General features: G+C 50.7%; 2 protein-coding genes across 4 annotated transcripts in view; one reads left to right on the top strand and one right to left on the bottom strand.

Moving 5' to 3' along the window:
- Nudt1 (nudix hydrolase 1) overlaps positions 1 to 4,220 on the top strand; it is a 7,370-nt gene extending 3,150 nt beyond the window's left edge. For both annotated transcript variants that reach the window (XM_021162884.2, XM_029477967.1), the window contains exons 2-4: positions 575 to 739; positions 1,434 to 1,579; positions 3,676 to 4,220. In XM_021162884.2, coding sequence (XP_021018543.1) covers positions 588 to 739; positions 1,434 to 1,579; positions 3,676 to 3,848 — 471 coding nt within the window. In that variant the 5' untranslated portion in view covers positions 575 to 587 and the 3' untranslated portion in view covers positions 3,849 to 4,220. The remainder of the gene's footprint in view (positions 1 to 574; positions 740 to 1,433; positions 1,580 to 3,675) is intronic.
- Positions 4,221 to 6,384: 2,164 nt separating this feature from the next.
- Positions 6,385 to 15,851, bottom strand: part of Snx8 (sorting nexin 8) — a 50,568-nt gene continuing 41,101 nt past the window's right edge. The window contains exons 8-11 of one of the 2 annotated variants that reach the window (XM_021162988.2): positions 12,876 to 12,944; positions 11,302 to 11,448; positions 10,878 to 11,024; positions 6,385 to 7,751 (exon numbers count right to left, since the gene is read on the bottom strand). In XM_021162988.2, the coding sequence (XP_021018647.1) occupies positions 7,638 to 7,751; positions 10,878 to 11,024; positions 11,302 to 11,448; positions 12,876 to 12,944 (477 nt within the window). In that variant the 3' untranslated portion in view covers positions 6,385 to 7,637. Of the gene's footprint in view, positions 7,752 to 10,877; positions 11,028 to 11,301; positions 11,449 to 12,875; positions 12,945 to 15,851 lie in introns of both variants that reach the window. The other variant, XM_021162987.2, reaches the window with a different exon arrangement.

A 15,851-nucleotide genomic window follows, 5' to 3' on the forward strand; every position in this document is an offset into this window, starting at 1 on the left:
TGTAAGCTGAATAAACCCTTTCCTCCCCAACTTGCTTCTTGGTCATGATGTTTCTGCAGGAATAGAAACCCTGACTAAGACACTGCCTGAGCCAGTTGAGGCCTAGGAAACAATAAAATAAGACACTTTGTCTGGGGGCTGGAGAGATGGCTCAGTCCTGGGAGTATGGCTCAGTGGTAGAGCTCCTGCCTAGAATCCCCCAGTGAGAGGTTGGGGGTGTGGCTCAGTGGTAGAGCCCCTGCCTAGAATACCCCTGTGAGAGGCTGGGGTGTGGTTCAATGGGAGAACACTAGCCTAGCATGCTCAAGGCTTTGAGTTCTTTCCCCAGCACTGTAAATAAATACATACATACATAAATACATAAAAATATAAATGAAAGGGGGACCTCAAAGGCACATTTGTACATGCCCTGCTAAGCCACAGAGTGTATCCTGTGACTGTGTACTTAGCAGGCCATACCATCCACCTCTCCCAGAATGTATCTCCCTCCCACCTGGCCACAACAGAACACATAAGATGCATACTCTAACAGACTACAGACCAATCAAACCACATTTTCCCATCCTCTTAACAGGACCCGGGAGAGCATGAGCACCTCCAGGCTTTATACCCTTGTGCTAGTGCTACAGCCTCAGCGAGTTCTCCTGGGCATGAAGAAGAGGGGCTTTGGTGCTGGCCGCTGGAATGGCTTCGGGGGCAAGGTGCAGGAAGGAGAGACCATTGAGGATGGGGCTAAGAGGTGAGAAAAAGGGAAGTCTGACCACAGAGCCAGCATAGCTGGGGATGAAGCCCAAGAGAATAGGAAATATACCCTTAAGACTGGCAGATGCTATGTAGACCACGCTGGCCTTGAACTCACGGAGATCTACTTGCCTTTACTTCCAGAGGGCTGGGATTAAAGGCCTAGGCCACCATACCTGGCTTTTAAATTTTCTTTAAGGGTCTGGGTGTTTTTTTTTTTTTAATAATGCATTGGTGCTTTGCCCACGTGAATGTCTGTATAAGGGTCCTAGATCCACTGGAACTAGAATTACAGACAGTGTGAACTGCCATGTGGGTGCTGGGAATTGAACCCCAGTCCTCTGGGAGAGCAGCCAGTGCTCTCAACTGCTAAACCACCTCTCTAGCCTCCTTAAAGGGTCTTTCTGCATATTCCAGGTGCCCTTTAATTATGTAGCCCAGGTTGGTTTCAAACCCCAAATTTTCCTGCTCCAACCTCCTAAGTGTTGGGATTACAGGTGTGTAATCCCATGTCTGAATTTATGAAGTTCAAGTCATTTCTCGACTCGTTATAGCAATGCCTCTGCATGATGTCCTCCTGGAATACGCAGGTCACAAGTCCTGGGGCTGCTGTCCCGTGCCCCTGTCCCTTGCAAGCATGGACGCCATGTTCATGAGCTTGCTAATGCCCACGTCCTTCCTTACCTGTCCAGAGAGCTGCTGGAAGAAAGTGGTCTGAGCGTGGATACACTGCACAAGGCAGGCCACATCTCGTTTGAATTTGTGGGCTCTCCTGAGCTGATGGACGTGCATATCTTCTCGACTGACCACGTGCACGGGACGCCCACAGAGAGTGAAGGTGAGCCATGGGCAGGGAAGGATGGATACCCAGACTCACTTGCCTGCCTAGGAAAAAGGAACCAACCCTTGCCAAGTATAGGCACCAAGCCTTTCTATCTTTGCTTTGCGTCTGAACCAGGGGCAGGCAGGCAAAGCAGACTTGTAGCCAATTTCTTTCTTTTCTTTTTTTTAAAAGATTTATTTTTTTTTTATTATATTTAAGCACACTGTAGCTGTCTTCAGACACTCCAGAAGAGGGTGTCAGATCTCATTACAGATGGTTGTGAACCACCATGTGGTTGCTGGGATTTGAACTCAGGACCTCTGGAAGAGCAGTCAGTGCTCTTAACCACTGAGCCATCTCTCCAGCCCCAGTACATTCCTTTATTTCACAGAATATGGAAATGAGTCAAATATTGGTACGTGCATTTTTATCCCAACACCTGAGAGGAAGAGGCGGGGTATCACTGTGAGCTCAAAGCCAACCTGATCTACATTGTGAGTCCTTGTTTCAAAAATATGAAGAGCCAGGTGGCAGGGGTGCATGCCTTTAATCCCAGCACTTGGGAAACAGAGCTAAGTGATCTTAATTTGAGGCCAGCCTGGTCTACAGCATGAGTTCTAGGACAGTCAGGGCTACACAGAGAACCCGTGTCTTGGGAAGAAAAAAAAAAGGAGGAGGAGGAAGGGGAGGAAGAGGAGGAGTGGCAGCAGCTGCTGGGGTGCGGTTTGGTTGACAGGAGGTCTGGTTAGCAAGCACAAAGACCTGAGTTCCATCCCCAGGAGTGGCATGAACCATGTGGTGTTTCATGTCTCAATCCCAACACAGGAGATTAGGTCTCAGAAAGTCTCACAAACAACTAAGTGAATAACCAGGTATGTTGAGGCTCATCCACAATCCCAGCCCTGAGGCAGAAAAACTGAATCAGAGGGAATACTGGGATACAGAATGGGTTCTAGGCTAGCCTGAGCTACATAAAAGAACCCTGTCAAGACCAAGAGATGGTCATGAGCTATAAAATTACACCAAGCTCCTTTCTCAGATACGTCAGCTATAGCAGTGCACACTGATAATCCCAGCACCAAGGAAGCTGAGGCAGAAAGATTGCCTTGAATTCAGGACTAACATGGGCACCCTACTCAATGCTAGATCATTCAGAGCTCCAAAGACAAGTCCCTGTATCCAAGAAATTAAAGCAGGCATGGTGGTGTCCCATACCTGTAAACCCAGCAACCAGGAATCTGAGGCAGGAGGATTGCCACTCACTCCATACCAGCCTGGGCTACAGTGTAGCCATTCTATCCCAAACAGCTCCAGAGGATGAGGAGACAAAGGCTCAGAGCTAAGAGCACTTGCTCTTGCAGAGGACCTAGTGCTTTTTAGCCATCCCCAAAGCGCTGCTCACACCAGTCCACAACACAGGTCCAGGGGATCTGATGCCCTCTTCTGGTGTCTATAGGAACTGCATGCATGCTGTATCCAGGCAAAACATCCGTACATATAATTTTTACAAAATTTTAAAGAGGGGATAATATTAGAAAGCTGGTTCTGCAGTTAAGATCATAAACTGCTCTTCCAGAGAACCCACATTTGATCCCCAGCACCTACATCAGGTGGCACCCACATCACAAATGATTAACACCAGCTTCAGGGGGATCCAATGTCTTTGGCCTCTATGGGCCTATACACCAACACAATAACATACATGTAGTTAAAAATAATATTAAACCTGTAAACTCTTTCTTTTGATAAATAACAACCACCACCAAAAATGTCCAAACAACTGGAGAGAGATTTGAACACTTAAGAGCACTCGCTGGTCTTCCAAAGGACCCACGTTCAGTCTCCAGCACCTGCACTAGTCAGTGTGCGACCGGCTCTGACGCCAGCTCCTCTTCTGGTCTCCTCTAGTACCCACACACTTATGACAGTCATCCACAAAGACATATTCAGATACAGAACAGGACTCTGCATTCAAGGCCACCCAGGGCTGAGAGAGACCATGTCTCAAACAAAACAAAATCTCCAAACAGGTATTCACAGGGACCCAGGGGTAATCCCTCTCAGGTCAGCTGAAATCTATGTTCTTCCTCTTCCCCGTCCCCCCAACCCAGAAATGCGCCCTCAGTGGTTCCAACTGGACCAGATCCCCTTTGCCGACATGTGGCCGGATGACAGCTACTGGTTCCCACTCCTGCTTCAGAAGAAGAAGTTCTGTGGGCACTTCAAGTTCCAGGATCAGGACACGATCCTCAGTTACTCGCTGCGAGAGGTGGACTCATTCTAATACAGAAGTCTGGCTGGTTCTGGCCACTCAGGATGCTACACAGCCGCAAGCTGTCGGACCAAGGGCACAAGCAGGGGCTGGTATTTTCTGTTTGCGAGGGGTTGGGGTTGAAATGTGAAATGTTACCAATACACCACTGTTTGAATTCTTCGTCCCCACATACTGGTCCTATTTTAGAAGGTTGTGGCACCTTTAAGAGCCAGAGCCCTGCTGGTGGAACCGAGTCATTGGGGGTCGGAGTATGGAGGATGGGCCTTGCTTTATAGGTGAGCACCGCTTACTGTCTGCTCACACTCTGGCTACTATGTCAGATCTTCCACGATGGACTGTGTCCCCAGATGGATGAGCTGAAATAAACCGTTGCTCCTCTAAGCTGCTGTGTGACTACAGCGTCAAGAAGTGGTCCAGGTGGCTGGATAGAGGAGAGATCCTGCCGGGTACCCAGACAGCCAATTCTTGTCCCGCTACCCCAAACAGGGTGGACAGACACCAAAGATGAGGTAAGGACTCCTTTCATGCAGGAGTGGCAGTCTAAATGGAAAAGGAGATCTGAAGTGCTTAGTGGGAGCAGGATGCCAGACAAGAGCAGGCACCTGAAGAAGAACTGTGGAGAGTAGAATGCCACTGAGAGAAGCTAGAGCCACAGGTCTCTGGAAGCAGCTGGGACGGTGGTGTCTCAGAGCAAGACAAGTATTCCTTTGCAGGTGACTGGGCTCCCACTAGGGGCTGGTCTGCTGAAAGGCTGTGCCCAGGGAGTTATATAGACAGACACAGGTGAGGCCTCCTAGGCTGAGGCTTGTGAGCAAAGATAACCAATCAGGAGAGCTTGCAAAACCTGATGGAGACAACCTGGGTTGGGTTCCCAGCCAGATCACGGCCATCAGGGCTGTATTCCCCGCTTGCTCATTCCCCACGTTACTATGATGGCTGTAGTGAAGCAGGCACTCCCCTGATGTGAGGGGCAGCAGAGCCAGGACTTCCAGGCCACACTTAGACAGGGACCTCACAATGTGAGTGGGATCAGTGGAAAACAAGCTATCCTGCTTCATGTTGCATCCTAACTACTTCACAGAAAACATTTCTCCCACAGGAAGAGGGAGCCTTTAAGGAAAGCCCAAAAGGAGGGCTGGAAAATGGGGCAGCAGTTCTGCTCTTGCAGAAGACCAGAGTTCAGTTCCTAGCACCCATAGCAGGCAGCTCATAACCATCTGCACCTCCAGCTCCAGAAGCTGGCGCCCTCTGCTGGCCTCCACAGGCACCAGCACCCACACACACATACATACACACACACATATATATGTATATGTGTATATATATACATATATAATATATAATTTATAATATACGTACACTCACATATTATGTCATGATCCAAAGCCAAATACACTCTTAGGTTGAAACTCACTAAACCTAAAGGGGCCGAGACGTAAGTGCTGAGAGAGAGGCATTGCTGCAGCCCCTTGTCTTGGATTCGTTTTTAATTAGGTTCACAGGGCCGGGGTGACGTGCATGTGAGTAGAGTTACCAGGGAGGACAGATGGCAGTTCCCCTGGAGCTGAAATTATAGGACCTTTGGAGCAACCTGGTGTGGGTACTAAAATTGAGAACTAAGAAACTAAGAACAGGAAGTACTCTTAGCTGCTGAGCCATCTCTGCAGCCCTCACCACGACATCAATTTTAACTGTCAACTTGACATACTTTAGAATCCCCTGGGAAGAGCATCTTAGAGAGGGACTGTCTACATCAGGATGGCCTGTGGACATGTCTTGGGGATCATCTTGATTACGTTAACCGACGTAGGAAGGCCTGCCCACTATGAGCGGCATGATTCCCTAACAAGGGAACCCTGAACATGAGAGTGGAGAAACCAAGCCGAGCCCTGGAGAGCACATTTTGATCTATTCTCTGCTTAACTCCGGATGCATTGTGCCCAGCTGGCTCAAACTCTCACACAGGATGACTCCCTACTCCCGCAAGGTGACAGACCTAGGAGTTAAACCCTCTCCCACTGTATTTCTTCTGTGGAGAAATTTCATCATAGCAATAGGAAATGAACTCAACTGATCTGGCTCCAAAGACCAAAGAAATAATTCTGCTAAGGCCAGTGAGTTTTCTGGGGTTCCTTACAGGAGTGTAGCTTAGCTCACAGGAGAAGGAATTCCTCATACAAGGCCCACAGCATGGGTGAGAACTGGAGATACAGTCCTCAAGTTCTGTATTATGCGGAGCACTCAACAAGTCAGTCTCCTCCCTCAGCAACTGACACTTCCGGCACCACCTCAGGGAGGGATCTTGTGTACTGTGTACTTTTTGGATTTCTGAGACTTGTAAACTTAACCGATTTTCTGAGTCTGAGAAGCCTCCCTCCAGCAGGAAGCTATGCTTCTATATTCAGGAAGCCACCATTACAACACTCCCCCCACAGGGACCACCAGGGTAGGGGCAGCTGCCCATCCCAACTTAAGACTCAGTTTCCAAGACACATCTGATGGTGTTCATGGGGTTATGGAGAGAAACTGCAGCGTGGAGACCATCTGTAAACACTTCCAGTTTATTGGGTGTGGCAGTAACTGATCCCTGCAGTCCATAAAGTGCTTCATTCATCGAGCCGAATCCCATAGCACCAGCTTGACTCCCTTAGCCCAGAGTCCGTCCGCACAGCAGTGTCCCAGAGCCCCACTGCCCTGTCTAGCTTCTTCAGCCAGGGTGGCTAACACCAAGTAGGGAGCACCAAAAAAACCCCTTCCCTTCACTCCCACTCCGATGGCCCCAGGACTGTCCAGTTAAGGCTACCGCTGGGCCCCACTCGGCCCAGGGAAAAGGACAAGCAGGCGGGAGACCCGGTGCCTCTTGTGCTTCTCTGTCTTTCTGGCAGCCCCAAGCACGGCTGGGGCACAACACAGGCTCAGACAGCACGATACCCAAAAGGGTAGGGGGACCCTTGGTTCCTCTGAACCCTAGGAGTGGAACCTCAAGTTTGGAGTCAGGCACCCACAGCCCAGTCAGGGAAAGACTATGTGAGAAAAGGCAGGCTCTATTGCAGGCTTGGGGGCCCCAAAGCACTAGAGCACAGAGGCAAGTGAGCGGGCTGGTAAAGGAAACAGCTCACATCCAGGTGGAGTCTGTGGCCTGACAGCCTGAGGCCTGGGCACCCAAGAGGGATGCCCACCTCCAGTGCTTCCCCACAACCCCTCCTCACTCCCACCCTCCAAACCCAACACAAAAAGACCCTGAGCCTTCATCCACTGTGGACCTTGACAGGCCCTGGACCAGAGCTCCAAGGATCGCACTGGAGTGAAAGATGTCCTCCAAAGCTCCAAGCACTGCACACTCACCTCCCCCCTGCGTCAGACCTCCGCCTGGCTTCAAACGCTCCTCCCAGAATGTCTGCAGGCCCAAGACTAGAGTCACGGCCCACCCTCAGAGACTGACTAGCTCTTTGCCAGGCCACAGGGCAGGCCAGTCCTCCCATCCCTTTGCTGCTAGGTGAACCCCTAGGCTCCCCTAGACACCACTTACTGGGTACAAAAGGCCCTTAACACTGCGGGCACCGGGCACAATCCAGTCCAAAGCACCCTAATTTCCCACTACCGACCTGATCAACAGGCCAAGGGGCAGACTGGGGGCACAAAGACCTCCTACAACAGGAACAGGGAGACACAAAGACCGCCGGCAGCCCACAGGCAGCTCAGGGGAACGGCTGCTGCCTGGAGGGAATCAGCCAGGAACACACTGTTTGCAAAGAGGTTTTAGTGAGGCCACCAGGAGCTCTGTCGTGGGCCTTGCCACTAGTGGGGACACACGCCATCCTCCTGAGGGGAGCGCGGTGGCGTCAACACACTGTGAGGTCCAGCGAAGAGGCAGCTTAGCTTCGGCTTCAGGTCATTCCACACCTTGCTCATCTACAAGAGAAGAAGAAAGGGAGGTGAGGTGGGTGGCCACAACCTGGTCCGTGACAAGCCGGTTCCCGTTCCTTATCACCTGGTGGCAAGAACATGAGGGCCCTCACACCACACTGCTGAGCATCTGAAAGGGAAGACAAACGACCCCATTCTCTCAATGTTGGTCCATCTTCCAGAGGCAGAGAGAGCAAGGGAGTACAAGTTCTAGGCTAGCCTGGGTTACGTAGTGAGACCTAAAAATCAAAACCAGAGCTGGGATATAGCTTGGGATTAGACTTAGTTTACCAAACCCACATGAGACCCCAAGTATGATCCTCAGCACCCCGCACAAATAGGTAAGAAATGTAGTAACTGCTGTATCACAGAGGATGACCTTGAACTCCGACCCTCCTGAGTCCTGGGATTACAGATGAGCACCACTACAGCTGGCATATGTGGTACTGGGGATAGAACCCTGGGCTTTGTGCGTACTCGGCAAGCTCTCTACCCATGGAACAGGTTTACTGGCCTGGATGCCGTGAAAGCTACTGGGCAGCCATCATGTACCCCCTCCCAAAAAACCCACAAGTCAATGCCTACCTCTGTCTCCTGAAGAGAAGGGCCAGCTGTAATGAGCCCAGCTTCTACCCATCACCCATCACAGCACCCGGGTCAGCTGCTAAGCAGTGACGGCTCTATGGGTCTGTAACCACAACACCCAGGCCAACATTTGAAAACTAGTGCATTTGTACCTTCATGCCACTTCTCAGACCTTGGCACTACACAAGACAAGAGATCCCACGGGCTAAGGGAGTAGCTCGGCAGGCAGAACGCCTGCCTGGCCTGCATGACGCCCTGGGTTTGGATCCCCAGCCCCACTTGAGTCAGCTGTGTGACATGTGCTTAGCATCCCAGCACTTGGGAAGCTAAGGCAGGGTATCAAATTCACGGTCTGCCGGGCAGTGGTGGTGCACATCTTTAATCCCAGCACTTGGGAGGCTGAGGCAGGTGGATTTCTGAGTTCCAGGCCAGCCTGGTCTACAGAGTGAGTTCCAGGACAGCCAGGGCTACACAGAGAAACCCTGTCTCAAAAAAAAACCAAAACAAAACATAAAAATAAAAAATAAAAAAATTCACTGGCTGGTCTTCAAGATGGCTTGGCAGGTAAAGATGCTTGCTGCCAACTCTTATCACCTAAATTCAGTCCCTGTAACTCACATAGAGGAGACAAGCAAATGTCCTCTTGGAGGAGATGGGGTTCCCATAGCCAGCAGGGGACACCAGAGTCACTTGGAAAACCAAGGAAGTACAGCTAAGGAAGATGGGTGTGGGTGTGGGTACACGGGGCTAGGACAGCAGATGTTACCACATTAGACTCCAGATCCTAATCAGAGTGACCCGTCTTGCCACCAGTTAGTCACATGCCAGGCGGAAACCAAGCAGTCTGTCCCTCTCAAGGCTGGATAGTGTTTTCCTTTTTTAAAAATTTATTTTTATTTTATGTGCACTGTTGTTTTGTTTACATGTATGTATGTGTGAAGATGTCAAAACGCTAGAGCTACAGTTATAGTCAGTGGTAAGCTGCCATGCAGGAGCTGGGAATTGAACCTAAGGCCTCCAGCAGCCAGTGCTCTTAACCGCTGAGCCATCTCACCAGGTTGGATAGCCGTTTCTAGACCCGCAGAATCCTGACAGGGTAAGGACAGACACACAACTCCTGCTGGCTCTGAGAAGCCAGATTCATGGTAAACCCAGCCATGTGAAGTGAAAATCTAGGCGAGCGGAGGAGATGGCTTGTGGGTAATGTGACTGTGCTGTAAATCCGAAGACTAGAGCTCAGATGGCCAGCACCCAAGTCAATGTTAAGTGGATAGAGGGAGACGAATATCCCTGGGCAAGCTGGATAGCTAGCCTAGCGGAATCAGTGAGTTCTGGCCTCAGGGTGACTGCAACTCTGCCTCAATATGGGGTAAGGAATGATCCAGGAAGACTACCACATCAACTCACAACCTCCACAGACACACAAATATATTCTCTTGCACATGCATATGTGCCCATACACGTGCAAACATTTACACACACATACACATACAACACATATGCATATAAAAATTACAAAAAAAAAGGGGGGGTGAAAAGAAAATGGCTGAGAGTATAGAAGTACACACACCTTTAATCCCAGCACTCAGGAAGCAGAGGCAGGCGGATCCTGAGCAGCCAGGTCTATTACATAGTGAGATCTTGTCTCAAAGTGGGTGGGATGCACTAGAAGTTACAGGGTTACACCAGGGTTTGGGTCCTGGCACCCGCATGGCAACTCACAACTATCTGTATATACCTCCAGTTCCAGAGGAATCTGATACTTTCTTCTGGCCCCTGTGGACTCCTGCAGACGGTGACACCCATAAACTCACACATACTCATAAATAATGAATAAATAACTTTTAAAGGTTTAAAACCGGGACTTAGCTATTGAGGAGTTGATAACTGAGGAGAGGAAGTGCAGCTCTCTGTAAACATCCACCACCGCGGAAGTAGTGCCCCCCTCCCGCCCCAGAACTACCTTTACTCTTCACAATGAACTCCAATGAATAATAACTGTTATGCCAGTTGGGGGCAGACATTAGTTTTATATCTCCTACCTGCCCCCCCCCCCAAATCATACATAAAAAAAAATCACACATGGTCTCTGAAGCGCTACCTCAGTTCCTGCTGGCAAGACTGAGCAAGGGTGGAAGACCCTGCACATGGTAAGCATCCCGGGGCCTCCCAAGACTCAGTCCTGATTCTCCCCACCCCCGCCCTGCTCCTACCCTCTCCCATTCCAGCAGCCACACCTAGAGGCGGCTAAGCTGTGTTCCCAGCTATACTGACTGCCACCATCCGCTCCTCTCAGCTGTGGGCCTGGAGTCTCCAGGCTTTTCCTGACTCCTGAGTTCTCCTAAAAGAATGAACTTCCTGAAGTCTCTCTGGTCCCACTCACAAGTCTTCACCGTCACTGTTCTGGCCACACAAGAGGCTGGAGAACTAGGAACTGTTCAGGCCAATGGGTATCAGCTCCATTCTGGAGGTCACTGGCTACAGGCGACTGGCCAGGCACCTGAACACAGGCTGGCATTAGTAACAGTGGGGGCAGGGGTGGCTCACCTCCTTGTGCCCTTGGATCTGGGAGTTCACAAAGGCCCCCAGGATGTGCGAGGTGAGAGGCAGGTAGACGTGGACGAGCTGTGTCTCCTGGTGCAGGCAGTACAGGGAGAAGTAGTTTCGGAGTTCCATAGTCTGGATCACGTTCTCCTGCTGCAAGCAGAGAGCCAATCTGTGCACAGGCCCCTCAGATGTGGTACAGATCATCTGCTTTGAGCTCGGGCGCTGGCTCCTGTCCTCACATACTCAGGAGTGAGCACCAAGCAAATACAAGGCCAGGGAAACAGCACTGAGCCCCTGGGACAGATCCCATCTCTCCCACACCGCAACCCTGATCTGGATCCCCACAATTCTGAGCTCAGAGCAACTCCAGATGCCACTCCACCTGCAGCCCACAGCTGCTCCCCGATACCTGCCTGCTGCTCACCTCCACGATTCGTGACTCCAGCTGCTCCACAGACTCGGGCTCTCGGCCATGCGCTGCACTCATCATCTGCCTCTTCATCAGGCCGTACTTGTGCAGTGCCCTCTGGTGTTTATGAAGCACGCCCTTCTCGTGCCGCTCACACAGGTCCTTCAGGAAGAGAGAGGGGCACACTCACCTACTGCAGCAAACCCGAAAGGGACCCAGAGCCTGGAGGACCGGACACCTTCTCACAGCTCCACCTCCCATCTTAAAGGACAGAGTATGCCAAGGGGAGAGCAGAGGCAGTAAGAAGGGTTCACACTGACAGGCACTGAGCCATCAGGGCCCTTGGGAGGACTGGCTTTTCCTATTCAGAAAGAGCAAAGAGTCGGAAAAGAGCAAGATGGCTTCATGGGTAAAGGCACTTGCTGCCAAGCCTGACGATCTGAGTTTGAGTTCTAGGACCCACAAGGTGGAAAGCAAGAACTGACTCCTGCAAGTTGTTCTCTGACCTCAAAGTGCGCATGCACACACACACACACACACACACACACACACACACACACACACACATTAGTGTAATTAAGAGAGACAAACGGTTACATACACACTCTGATTCAGAGCTGAGCCCCACGCAGATCCTATCTGGCTCAGGTTAATCTGTGCACTACCCCAGGCCCCAAAGGAGAATGAATCACCCTTTAAAAAAGGGATTTGTATAGTCTAGGGCTCTGAGGCAGCCCCAAACCCCACACTACTAATACTACCCAACTTCAGAGAGCCGACGTCTCACTGGTGGTAAGACTGTGTGCCCAAGAAAGAAACAATATTGTCATCAATTGGTGGGGCCCTTCAACCCCAAACAGGAACTTCACAGGAGGCCAGGTACAGTGGTGCATGTTGGAAACGCAAGGCCCTGAACAGTAGACGCCACATCACCAGCTCAGTCACCAGAGCCAACTTCCAAATCCTTCCCTGTAAGCTCTGGGCTGGCTCTCTGGAGCCCTCAACCCATGAGAAGCAGCAAAGCCCCTGTGTGAGGCTTTACAGTCACTTCCAGAGAACCTGACAGTCACAGATACTCATGTACCTTGGTTCCTACCACACACTGCAATCCTCTATCTCCCCTTCCACTTGGGAGCTTCCTGGGGTGCTAGCGGGAGTCCTGAGTCAGCCTAGGAGACCTCCAGGCAGGCAGCTCCCTCAGGTCGGATGTGCCCATCCCCACCTTGAAGCAGAGAGAGCAGCTGGGACGACTCCCGTGGCCTCCTCATGAGGTCAGATCTGCTAACACTCCCTCGTGGAGGAAGCGAGGCATAGGATCTCCACAAGATTAAGGAAAAGGTACAGACTGAATGGGGAGAAAGACCACACTTTAGGTTACAGCCACCTGTGGGCCACCCTTGTTCCTGGGATCAGTCCCAGTAACCTCACCAGCTGATGTAAGTGGAATCCCCTCTGGTCTACCAGTGCCTAATCTCCAGGAACAGTTTCTTTACAGTCTCCCCAGGAAAGTCAAACAGATCCCATGACAGTCAGCCCTGACCTGCAGCCAATCCCAAGGTCACCATCAGATAGACATGTTGGTGACTCACTTTGTAGGACTGCAGCAAATCCAAGAAGAGGTTCAGCTTCTCCACCACATCATTCTCCTCCTTCTTACCCTAGGAACAAGGATGAGTTAAGCAACATGCAGCACCCAGGACCCAGCGCCCCCTGGAGACCTCACTCCCCCAACCACAACCTGGCAGCTCTCCTCCTCGAGCCACCAGCCCAGCTTCAGGAGGGCCCAGTTTCACTGAGAGCCCTGCAGGTGAAGGCAGAGATGTTCTCAAACCTGGAGGTTATGAGGGCAGGGCAGCAGCGTCTCCACTGCTAAGTCTCCTTTAGGCTTCCCACAGGCAGTGTCTCACAGGCACAACAGAGGCACGGCTCACGCGAGCCCCAGCTGCTCTGCCCAACACTTACCAACTTCTCTTTGAAGCTAGGTGTGTCCAAAGGGGAAACAGATGGAGGAAGGATGCTGGGAGAGAGGTGCTTTAACAATAGGGAAAGAGGTCTAGAAAGGGGACATGGGGAGACCAGAGAGGCACAGAGGACCTGATGTGGGAGGTGTGAGAGGAGGTGAACTCAGACATTCTGGTACTTCCAGGTAGCACAGGATAAAGGAAGGGCCACACTGGAAGCCAAAGCAGGAACGGATGGGATGGAGGCTACAGGCTCAGGACTTTCTGCACAGGCAACACAACAGCTGACATGTAGACAGACACACAGACAGCCCGGTTAGCACATCTGGAGATGAAAGGAAAGCCCAGTGCTGAAACTCATACACTGCACCCTGGAGACGAGGAGGAGCAACCGCGGCCCAGACACCGCCTGGCCTCCATCATCCACGCCACTGAAGCACTCTGCCCATGCATGTACTCATGTCCCAGCCAACACATGCCCAAGGCTCTAGGACTCCAGCTCCAGCCAAGAAATCTATGCTCACCCAACAGCCGGACACCGACTTGTGCACGAAGACTCATGTAGGAGGAGGAGGAGGCAGAAGACTGACAGAAAATGAAGACATTTTCATGGAAACACGGGAACTGGATAAGTCGGGCGTGGTCATCTCAGGGGGACTCTGTAATGTCCCCTTAAGCTTCAGTCCACTAAATCATGAGGTTCTCAGGTAATTCAATCCCACGCCTGCAGCCAGTTCAATACTAAGTAACAAGTTCCCAGAAAAGAACAGGGGAGCTAAAGGTTTTCCACACAAGGAGAGAAGCTTGGAGAGAAGGCTCTGACAGCAAAGTGCTTACCATGCAAACGGGAGGGCCTGAGCTCGGATTCCCAGCACTCCCATAAAGGGTGAGGCACCATGTTTAATACAACCCCTTGAGCTGGGGAGATGAAAGTGGGACAAACCTAGGAGCTTGAGGGTTTGGAGGCGATCTGGTCTAACTCCATTGGAGCAACCCAGGTTCAGTGACACACCCTATCCCAAAACAAAAATAAGCAGAACAGAAAACAAAACAAAACAACAACAAAAACCAAGATGGAGCCAGGTGTGGTGAGCTCAAAAGGCAGAGGCAGAAGGATCTGTCAGTTCCAGTCTAGTCAGAGATAGACAGTGGGGCCCTGTCCCAATAAATAAGTTAATTAATTACATGTATACCTTTACAAAATGGAGATGGCTCAGAAGTTAAGAGCACTGGTTGCTCTTCCACAGGACCTGGGTTCAATCCCCAGCACCCACGTGGCAGCTCACAACGAATTGTAACTTCAGTCCTATGGGATCCATTGCCCTCTTTTGGCCTCTGCAGATACTAGGCATACACGTGGTTCACAGACACACAGCAGACAAAACATCCACACATATAAAGTAACTTTTAAAGTTAAAAAAAGAGTGAGCTGAAGGCAAGCATACAAAGCATCGGGCTTCTGCACAAATGCACACACATGCACACACACAGAGTAATTATACGAAAGGACGGGAGACACCACCTAGCCTAGTCATCCTGCCCTAGATGACAGACAGGCTGGGGCTGCTTCCCTGCTACAGGAAGGAAGGAATGAGATTCTGGTTGTCCTGCCTGGATCACTGGCCATCCCATCCCATCCCATCCCATCCCATCCCATCTGTGTGTATGAGATCCTGACAATTCAAGCACATGCCTTTAAAAAACACAAAGCACAGGGAAGCTGGAGCAACTGACTGCTCAACAGGTAAGAGCACTTGCTGGGCAAGCATAAGGACCTGAGTTCAGATTCCAATGCCCATGTAAAGCTAGGGTGGTCACCTACACAACTGTAACCAGATGCTGCAAGGCAGAGGCCAGCGGGCCTTGTTTGCCACATGCCTAGCTCAGGTTCAGTGAGAGACCCTGGTTCAAGGGAATGAAGATGAAGTAAGCCTCCCAACACTCTTTTCTGACCTCTGCACACATACACACACACACACCAACCTGGCCATGTTGGTGCACACTTGGGAGACCGAGGTAGGAGGAGCACAAGTTCAAGGCCAAGCTTAGCTACAAAGTGAGTAAGTAGCAAGCCAGCTTCAGGAACAAAATGAGAACTCACCCCATCACCCCAAATCTAAGATCCTAAACTAAGCAAAGCAAACTTCCATTAACTTCAACATAGAGACTGGGAGAAATATCCAGGAAGCATCCCCCTACGTTAAGTTCCAATAGAGAAGTAAAAACCGTCAAAGAAACACAGGGTTGGGAGGAGCCTTAAGCTACTCATTCGCCATCTGGCACTCCAGACAGACCAGCTTCAAAATGGAGGCCCAGGCAGCTGAAGCAGGAAGTCCTGGGGAACTGTCTTAGTCAGGGTTTCTACTCCTGCACAGACATCATGGCTAAGAAGCAAGCCGGGAGGAAAGGGTGTATGCAGCTTACACTTCCACACTGCTGTTCATCACTAAAGGAAGTCAGGACTGGAACTTAAGCAGGTCAGGAAGCAGGAACTGATGCAGAGACCATGGAGAGATGCTTCAAACTGGCTTGCTTTCCCTGGCTTGCTCAACTTGCTTTCTTCTTTCTTTTTCTTTTTTCTTTTTTTTTTTTTTTTTTTTTTTT

Source organism: Mus caroli, chromosome 5, assembly GCF_900094665.2.
Source record: "Mus caroli chromosome 5, CAROLI_EIJ_v1.1, whole genome shotgun sequence".
Taxonomy (NCBI): domain Eukaryota; kingdom Metazoa; phylum Chordata; class Mammalia; order Rodentia; family Muridae; genus Mus; species Mus caroli.